At 41.4% G+C, this 9,635-nt stretch overlaps 1 protein-coding gene across 3 annotated transcripts in view; it reads right to left on the bottom strand.

Annotated features, from left to right (window-relative positions):
* Positions 1-3,585: 3,585 nt before the first annotated feature.
* GATA5 (GATA binding protein 5) overlaps positions 3,586-9,635 on the bottom strand; it is a 33,793-nt gene continuing 27,743 nt past the window's right edge. For all 3 annotated transcript variants that reach the window (XM_069751168.1, XM_069751166.1, XM_069751169.1), the window contains 4 exons: positions 5,613-5,738; positions 5,422-5,503; positions 4,632-4,753; positions 3,586-4,456 (listed from right to left, as the gene is read on the bottom strand). In XM_069751168.1, the coding sequence (XP_069607269.1) occupies positions 4,307-4,456; positions 4,632-4,753; positions 5,422-5,503; positions 5,613-5,738 (480 nt within the window). In that variant the 3' untranslated portion in view covers positions 3,586-4,306. The remainder of the gene's footprint in view (positions 4,457-4,631; positions 4,754-5,421; positions 5,504-5,612; positions 5,739-9,635) is intronic.

The raw sequence follows: 9,635 nt of genomic DNA, 5'->3' as shown, positions 1-9,635 counted from the left end.
GTTGTACTTTGAAAGCTTATTGTATACTATTGAGCAAATTTAATAATCCCATTTAATTTTTAGACAAGCTAAATGTAAAGGGTGGTCCAAAACTAGAGCTGATTTTAATCTTAAATGTCTATCTATTTAATGTAATAGTATAGTAGTAATGTAATAATCTAGTCATTTTCCAATATACATTAATTAAAAATTTGCTCTCGTTTCCCTCTGCTCTTTCTAACTGATTTCTTTTACTTCTGTGTTGATGATATTTCATTTGAGAACCTCCAATGCATGCTGGGATACTCAAACAGGACATTACCAGGGTTCTGTGCTTATGATCACTGCCGCCGCTGCTTTCCCCACCCTGAATGGAAGCATCACCATTAACATCCATTTCAGGGGTTGGGCTAGTCCCTGTTCTACTAAGCATGTGCCAGTTGTCAATTCTAATGCATGCTCAGTATGGACTTGGTGTGCAATATTTATTTTCAATGTGCACAATGGCAGTGCGCATTGTAAAGGAGAGAATGAGACAACCAAGGAGAGCGGAAATCAGCCCAGCCCCTGAAATAGATGCCACTGATGACATACTGGGGTGGAACTGGTACTGCTCTACCTGCTTGTCATGTTCTCTCCTATATAATGTGCACTGACAGTGCACTCTTTTGCTGGCTTGTCATATCCCATTAGAACCAGTGAGAGAATGCACTGTCATTGCGCATTGAAAAGAAATATAGCACAGTGAGCTCATACTGATGCATGCTCATTAGGGGACTAGCCCAGCCCCTGAAACAGACGACACTCATGACATTTGGTTTCAGGTTGGGGAAAACATCTGCGGCAGTGACTGCAGCCTCCACCCCCTGAGGTTGTCTTCTTAAAGGGACACTGTCACCTGAATTTGGAGGGAACAATCTTCAGCCATGGAGGCGGGGTTTTTTGGTTTTTGATTCACCCTTTCCTTACCCGCTGGCTGCAATATTGGGTTGAAGTTCATTCTCTGTCCTCCGTAGTACATGCCTGCACAAGGCAATCTTACCTTGTGCAGGCGTGTACTATGGAGGACAGAGAATGAACTTCAATCCAATATTGTAGCCAGCATGCAGCCAGCGGGTAAGGAAAGGGTGAATCAAAAACCCCAAAACCCCGCCTCCATGGCTGAAGATTGTTCCCTCCAAATTCAGGTGACAGTGTCCCTTTAAGTGTCCCAGCATATAGGGGATTCTCAAACAAAATGTCATCAAAACAAGTTAAAAAAAAATAAAAATAAAACAGGTAGAGAGAGTAGAGAGGGAACGGTAGAGACTTTTTAGTTAAAGTATATTATAAAGAGTTTAGATTATTACATTAAATATATAGACATTTAGAATCAAAATAAACTTTAATTTATGACCTCCCATTATAAACTACACAGTCGTAGGATGCACCAAATTTTTCGAAGTGTTTAATCAATAGATCTTGGAATAAAAATAAGTTCTACAATTGGTTAAAAAATGTTCCTGTGCGGAGATAATCTTATAAATGTGCTCCTGATGTGTACTGTGTAATGGCCGTGTCTGACTGTTCATGCATATCTCCTGGGCAGGGGAGGAAGCAAAAGAGAATAAACAGACAAGTGACTGCAGATTATTCTTTCTTTGAGATTAAACATTGATTAAAAACAGGCAGGGAAATGTTTTACTCACAAAAAGAATCAGTTGTCTTGTGATCCCATACTGTCCTGTCTGTAAACTCTCTTTTGCTTCCTCTCCTGCCCAGGAGCTGTGATATGATCAGACCATGTTCCTGTACAGTCAGACACGGCCATTACACAGTACACAGCAGGGCACATGTATAAGATTATCTCAGCACACGAACATTTTTTTACCAATTGTGGAACTTATTTTTATTCCAAGATCTATTGAATAAATAATACTTTGTTCATGGAAAACCCCTTTAAGACACATTTGTCTATGTTAACACTACCTACTGTTATCTTACTTTAGGCTAGAAAATTGAGTTAAAAGTTCAGTACAATTATGAAACATTGCTACATGTATATCACTCCAAACCTTTTCCTCAAGGCTACACTATTACAGGTAAAGTGTCTAAAAATGTAATAAATGTGGTGAAAGGCAATTTTTTGCATTCAGTTTACCAAGTCTCCGCTAATGTTGTAATAAGAGTGCAGAGGAACAACAGAATGCAGGAAGCTGCTCAGCTCCCTCTAGTGGTGGTTAAAGATAGTTTAATGTTATCATTTAAAGGGAACCTGTCACCCCAAAAATCATATATAAGCTAAGGCCACCGGCATCAAGGGCTTATCTACGGCATTCTGTAATGCTGTAGCTAAGCCCCCGATGTATCCTGAAAGGTAAGAAAAACAGGTTATATTATATTCACCCAGGGGCGGTCCGGGTCCGATGGGCGTCGCTGTCCGTGTCCGGCGCCTCCTAGCTTCATACAATGATGTCCTCTTCTTGTCTTCCTGCCGCGGCTCCGGCGCAGGCGTACTTTGTCTGCCCTGTTGAGGGCAAAGTATATGCAGTGTGCAGGCGCCAGGCCTCTCTGACCTTTCCCGGCGCCTGCGCACTGCAGTAGTTTGCTCTGCCCTCAACATGGCAGACAAAGTACACCTGCGCCAGAGCCGCGGCAGGAAGACAAGAAGAGGATGTGATCGTATGAAGCTAGGAGGTGCCGGACCCAGACCGCGACGTCCATCGGACCCGGACCGCAGCGGGACCGCCCCTAGGTGAGTATAATATAACCTGCTATTCTTATCTTTCAGGATACATCGGGGGCTTATTTAGATTACAGAATGCTATAGATAAGCCCCTGATGCCGGTGGCCGCATCTCATATACGATTTTTGGGGGTGACAGGTTCCTTTTAAAGAGGACCTGTCACCAAGAGAAAATTGGCCAGGATGTGCTCTTATGTTATCCATTTGGCTGCCAATTATTTTTTTTTACCTTTTTTGCACCTCTGCATTTTTTAATATGTCAACAATACCCCATTTATAAAGGCCATGATAATTAACAGCAAATAAAAAGGCTCATATTTCTGGAATCGTAATGCGGACTTGAAAAGAATAAAAAAGAATACTCAGGGGAACAGTGTAAATAAAATAAGAGCAAAAAGTTTTTGACCCAGAGACAGGTCCTCTTTTAAAGAGGATTTGTCACCAGATTTTACAATAAAAACTGAATCCATTATTAAATATAGTTCTTAGATCTGATGAGGCTGGTGTAATGATTTTGAAAATCCATCTCATAAATTAAAGAGGATTCAATCTCCCCTCACCCACATAACCTGACTGACAGCTGCAGCTTGTACTGAGCCGCATTAGATTTCAGCAGCAGGAGGGACATTGAGGAGCTGTCAATCAGGCTAAGTTGGTGGAGATTGAAGTTCAATGTTCTTAAAAGATTAGGCAGCCATTGTGACATCGATTTTCAAAGCAAGTACACCAGCCTCATCCGGTATAAGAAATCTATTTCATAATGTACGCAGTGTGGATTGTGAAATTTTGATCTACTTCAAATCTTTGACCATGCTTTCGGCCTCCGCCATAAGACTGCTTATAAAGTGTAACAATGAATAATAAAGACCTCACAAAAGTAACTGGACTTTGCCTGAAACAAGCATTTTATCAAATTAGTTCTCATAATAAATCTGAAAGCAGAAAAAATAAACAGAATAATTTACATGAAAAAGGTGCACTGGAAATCGTGCCAATGTTATTCATTATTTTTCTTTGTGCCACGTTATCACTCTTTATTCAATGGTGGAACCAATTGCACTTAAGGTAATAGGAAAGGAAGGAATCAATATTTGGCAATTTCTCAATAGTCTTTGTTTCAAAGTGAATGTTTTTGATTTAAAATTTTTTTTTGTATTTTTATGCTTTTTCTTCTCCCGGTTGGTCGCGTTTAGCAGTTAGTAGTCTCTGGTTTATCTGAACAATGAAGGCTGGAGTTTCTTCTGATTGTCAAAGGCATCAACGATTTTGGTTAAGGAGCAAAGTCCCGTGTAGCTGTATCAAGGCTTCCAAAAGAACACAAATCATTTGAAGTAGTCCACCATTCTCATCTGGACCCTGTCCCACCACCTTTTGGATCTCATGTGAGATGTGGAAACCTCTTTAAGGATAGTGGTCCTCTTCTCCTGATGTGATGGACATTAAGAACACAAGAGTTCAGGCTCACAATCTCTGACTAGAAGAGTGCCAGTCTTGTTCTTTGTCCTCCGGGCAATGTGACTAGAAGCCTAGTCTCCACATATGTCTGCTTACTAGAGCAAGTAGAGATATCTGTCTCTTAAGTGTTCCAAGAAAGTTCTGAATTTTAGGCATTAACAAGCGCACACCACGAGTCCTGACGGAGAGGAACGCTGAGTCCCGAATGTTGGTTCAGTGTTGGACTAAACGGATATTCATCAGAAATATATTTTAGCTCGTGAGACCCGGTTACAATTTCATCTGCATGGCTTTGACCCTAGAAATTAAACAAAACAATGCATGAGAGTGGGGGACCTCCATACCAGCAAGCAATTCAAACTGTTTTCCAACAGTGTTTAAGAAGCCCAATGGGTTCCACCATACCCACCCTGTGTGATCTCCTTATTGGACCATTGATTACCAGCCTATCACTCAGTGAATTTTTTTCTTACCTGGGAGCAGGGTCCTATTGACTGTCCTGGGTACTGTGCAGATTGCGTTGGCTCTGTTTTTAATACCGGAGTGGTGTCTGTTGTAACTGATGATGGCGAGGTGTTTGCAGAAGTGTTTGGCCCTGTAAGAGATGCCAACATGATAAAACTAAGGATGTGAGTCGATAAACACTTTATAAGTTACTGTGATACATTTAGCTCTCAAAGTTAATTGTGATACCCACACAAGTGATGCCATTTGCGGAGCTGCGCTGGTCTCTGAACATTGGGTATTCTTACAAAGTGCACTGACAGTGCGCTTTCTTGCCGTCTCATTACTTCTGATCTGAGCTGGTGACAGAGCGCACTGTCACTGTAGATAGTGAAAAGAATCTACTGAGCATATGTTGGAATTGACAACTGACACATGTTCAATATTGCATGGACTAGCCCAGCCTGTGAAATGACGGTCGTGGATTACACTTCATTTCAGGGAGGGGGCAGAGGCTGAGGTAGTGATAGCATCCTCTGCCCCCTAATGATGCTTCCTTTTAATATCCAAGCATGCTCATGGATTCTCAAAGAAAGCATCATCAAGAGGAAGTGGTAAAAAGAATAATAAAGCAGTTAGATAATGTAGGGAGGAAAAGATAGGGAATTTTTAATTAAAGTGTATTAGAAAAAAGATTAAATTATGATATTAAATAGATAGAAATTTAGGATTAAAATTTAGTTTTTGTTTTGGACCACTCCTTTAATCATTAGGTCTATGGAATTGTGCTATAACTACTAGTTGGTCTTTTTTTATTACCTGTTGTTTTCCCTTTAACATTTTTGGGTTTCCTCTTTCGAGTTTGAATACTTTCTTTCTTCATGGCTAATGGACGAGGCACCTAAACAGAAACAGAATACATTTATTTATGGTTACTTATGCTTTATGTTGCATTTGTTTTTAATTATTGAACCTTTTATTTGAAATAATACTGTGGATTCTGTCCTTACCCCATGCAGCTTCATGTACAGACCACACGCATTACACACAGGTTCTCCCTCAGAGTTTCGCCTCCATAAGGTTGTAGTGGTTGTGTGGCAATTTGTACAGCAAAGTCCAGCTCGTCTGGAGGAAGACTGCAATGAAAGAGTAAGGTCTGGGTCACAAAAAAGCCACTTGGGTACTTTGCTGTGCTTAGTGACTATGATGATGCCCCAAGGTGGAACATAGTGTAGATTTCATAGTCTTTTTTTCCTATGGGTATTACTTCTACTTTTTTATTTTTGCACATACTCACCGTCGCCCCCTGCTGTGTAATACATTTTACATACAGTGAGTTGCTAAGACTGGGGAAACTGCCCATAACTTTGGCATTTCTTCGATAAAAGCACAAAGTAGTTAGTAAGACTAAGTGCTGAAGTAGATTATTTTCGGCCTTTATAAAAGATCATAAAGAAATAAGTAATTAGGACTTAATGGATGTGTCCATCATAAGACTGGAAAAAATGATGGTGGTAGGGAGGGAGGAAAGTAAAATTCCCTCAGCGGTCATGTAACACTCTAGCACCTAATTTTTCTGTGTGATTTTGCTATGGCAACACCCAGAAACATGGTGACACTAAACAATGCTAAGGAGCTAAGGATGAGATCTTTTCTGCAGTGGAAATGGAGCAAAATAAAAGTAACTAAAGAACTGTAAAGAGTTGGGTTTTTCTTCTCCGTCTGCATTCACTTAACCACATATAACTTTTGATGAATTTGACGGACAGGCCTCGCCACATCCCGTCTGACTGAGTTGCACAAAATTTAGCAAAATTTTGCTTCAGAAAACTGTCGGAAAAAAAACCTGTATGAATCGGGCCTCAGGTGACTAGAGGAAGATTATGTGATGAGGAGGCCACCTTGTAGGTCAGTGTTACTATGGCACCTGGTAATAGGCCTCAAAAATCACCTTTAAAGATGTGATGGTATAGATGTACTGTAAGGGTATCTGCTTCTTGCCAGGGTTCCGACATGGTAAAAAAATCTTACACATTGTTCCTGTAGGTGCTTGCTGCGGCCAATAGCAATGATAATCCATTACTGGGTCCATGAATGGGTGGAATGAGCGTTCAGCTCTGTGGCTAAGACAGTAATGGAGAGTGTAGTGAAATGATTGTGGTGTTTATTTCTTTTCTTTATCTTGGAAGGTGACTCTGCCATACTTCTCTGCCCAGTAAGGGTTAAGTCATTATTTCCTGGCAGCTCCAGAGCTGGAGACAGGCAGAGAAAGGCAGAGTCTCCATTAGCTGCTTCCAAAAATATTGTCTCTGAAAATGTTCCTCCCTAAATCCTAAATCTTGAGCGCTAGTGATGGACGATTGCAAGGCCCAGGGGCTTGTCAAGGACAGGAGAAGAACGATATTTTACTCCTAATTTCCTCTCAGTTTACTTTAAATGAAAGGGGCCGGTCACATTTCTCTGGCAACGTCCTGACCTCGTCTGGAAGAACCTCAGTCCCAAACTTTGAACTGTGCGGTTTATTTATATAGAAGAGAACTGCGCCATGTTTCATCACGGAAGAGGATTTTCAATGTTCTGTTTTATCTTTGGTTTATGGAGTAATTATATGTGTATGTACAGAAAATAACATTTCTTGTAAAAAAAATTAATTGATTAGAGACTAAATTACCTGAAAATGCCATACTGTAGGTCATGTTTAGCAGAAGAGGAGAAGCACCTCACATCTAAAGCTGAATCACCACAGCATTATCATGTCAGTATGGGAAAATTAGAATAATTGAGGAAGCGAAAAATGAATAATAACCGATTAAAGGGAACCTGTCATGTAAAAAAAACACTATTAACCTGCAGATATGAGGTTAATCTGCAGGTTACTAGAGTTCTGAACCTGCCCGGCGCCAGCACTTAGATCCCAGGATCTTCCAGGAGGAAATGAACATTATCCTTCCTGGCAGCCTCAGGCTTTCAGTCACTGGAGTGGGCCGGCGCTGCTTTAGTCACCACTCAGTGCATAGTGAGCAGCAGCTGAAACCACGCCTTGACACTGACTGACAGCCAGCTCAGAATTAGAGACAGCTGTCAGTCATGCCAGGGAGTGGTTCGCGAAATTGGTGGTGGTCACAGGGGTTGGACCCCAGCGACCAGGAGGATAACTCCTATGGAATGGATAAGGGAGAGCTTTCAAACTTGCTTAAAATCATCTTTATCATCAGCACATTGCCCCCTGCAAAATGGAGATGTGCTGCTGAGAGAATGATATTCTATGAGCACAAAACGATCATATTAACTGTGCACATGGAATTGAGGACAGTCTAAATTAGGTCACTTCCAATTAGTGTGCATGTAGCCAATCGGTGGCCATTTGACGGCTGTGGTTGACATACAGCATGTAAACCCAGCTTTTGAGGTAAGGCCTGTTTCACACCATATTTTTGTGGTGTAGTTGACGTATCTGTTTGTACTGTAAAAAAAAAATATGTAACTGAATACTTGTTTGAACAGAAGAATATAATGAATGGAAAAACGTTTGTCAAATTTGCATAGGTTTGACTACATTTGTGCACATATTCGCATATATTGGTGTAGTTTCAGGATGCCAAAAACACTGTCTATTGTGCTTTTTAATCCTAAAAAACGATGGAAAAAGTATCCATTGTTGATATTATTGCAGTATATTGAAGTTTTTTCATGTTTGCCTCAATTTTCATCCATTTTTTCATGTTTTTTTTTCCGAGAAAGTCATATGATTTCTTGACCCTTCCCCTGTGTCGTTTAAAATAAAAACAATTTTTTTTTCAAGTTGATGTAAATGAATGTAACATATATGTTAACAATAAAACAGATATATAGTACCTGCTTTAAAGGCCATCTGGCAGTATGATCAACCATTCTAAGCAGTCTTATATGGGCATGTAGGTCATAGGACACTAGATAAAATGATACCTTGAAATCCATATTTTTTTGTAATATTTGTAAATGAGCTGTTAAGATCTATGGGCGGGACAGAGATCTCTCTGAGAATCTGCCTACAGAGGTTATTTTAAAGTGAACCTGTCACTAGGTTTGGCCGATAAGAGATATCATTTTTCAGGGCTGCTATACAGCATTCTATAATGTTGTACATCTGCCCCCACGCGACCTGCATCAGAAGAAAAATAACTTTTATTATACTCACCTGCAGGGTGGTCCGGTCCGATGGGTGTCGCTGGTCTTGGTCCGGCGCCTCCCATCTTTTTACGATCCCCGTCCTACTGCTTACTTAGTGTGGATGACGCGTCCCTTCATCATCCACATAGTCTCCTCAGCACAGCGCTCCTGCGCAGGCGTACTTCTCTGCCCTGTAGTCCGATGTCGCTTTGACCTTTCCCGGCGCCTGCGCACTGCAATACTTTGCTCTGCCCTCAGAGAAGTGTGCCTGCGCAGGAGCGCGGTGCTGAGGAGACCCGTCATCCACATGAAGCAAGCAGGAGGACGGCATTGCAAGTAGAAAGAAGGCGCCGGACCAAGACCAGAAACACCCATCGGACCAGACCGCCCCGCAGGTGAGTATAATAAAAGTTATTTTTCTTCTCTTACAGGTCAGGTTAGTGGCTTATGTGCATCATTATAGAATGCTGTATATCAGCCCTGAAAGGTGATGGCTGTATCTCTTCTTGGCCTAACCTGGTGAGAGGTTCCCTTTAAATGAAGGAGGCTTTACCAGTGTGAGAACTACATGTCTCACACTGGTATCTCTCTCCACCTCCTTTAATTTTAAAAGGAACCTGTCACCCCCAAAATCGATGGTGAGGTAAGCTCACCATCATCAGGGGTTTATCTACAGCATTCTGTAATGCTGTAGATAAGCCCCCGATGTAACCTGAAAAAGGAGAAAAAGAGGTTAGACTATACTCACCCAGGGGCGGTCCCGCTGGGGTCCGGTCAAATGGGTGTCTCAGGTCCGCTCCGGTGCCTCCCATCTTCATTTCATGACGTTCTCTTCTGGTCTTCACGCCGCGGCGCAAGCGTACTTTGTCTGCCCTGTTGAGAGC

This window comes from Ranitomeya imitator, chromosome 2 (genome assembly GCF_032444005.1).
Source record: "Ranitomeya imitator isolate aRanImi1 chromosome 2, aRanImi1.pri, whole genome shotgun sequence".
Classification (NCBI taxonomy): domain Eukaryota; kingdom Metazoa; phylum Chordata; class Amphibia; order Anura; family Dendrobatidae; genus Ranitomeya; species Ranitomeya imitator.
This window is presented reverse-complemented; position numbering and strand designations above follow the sequence as displayed.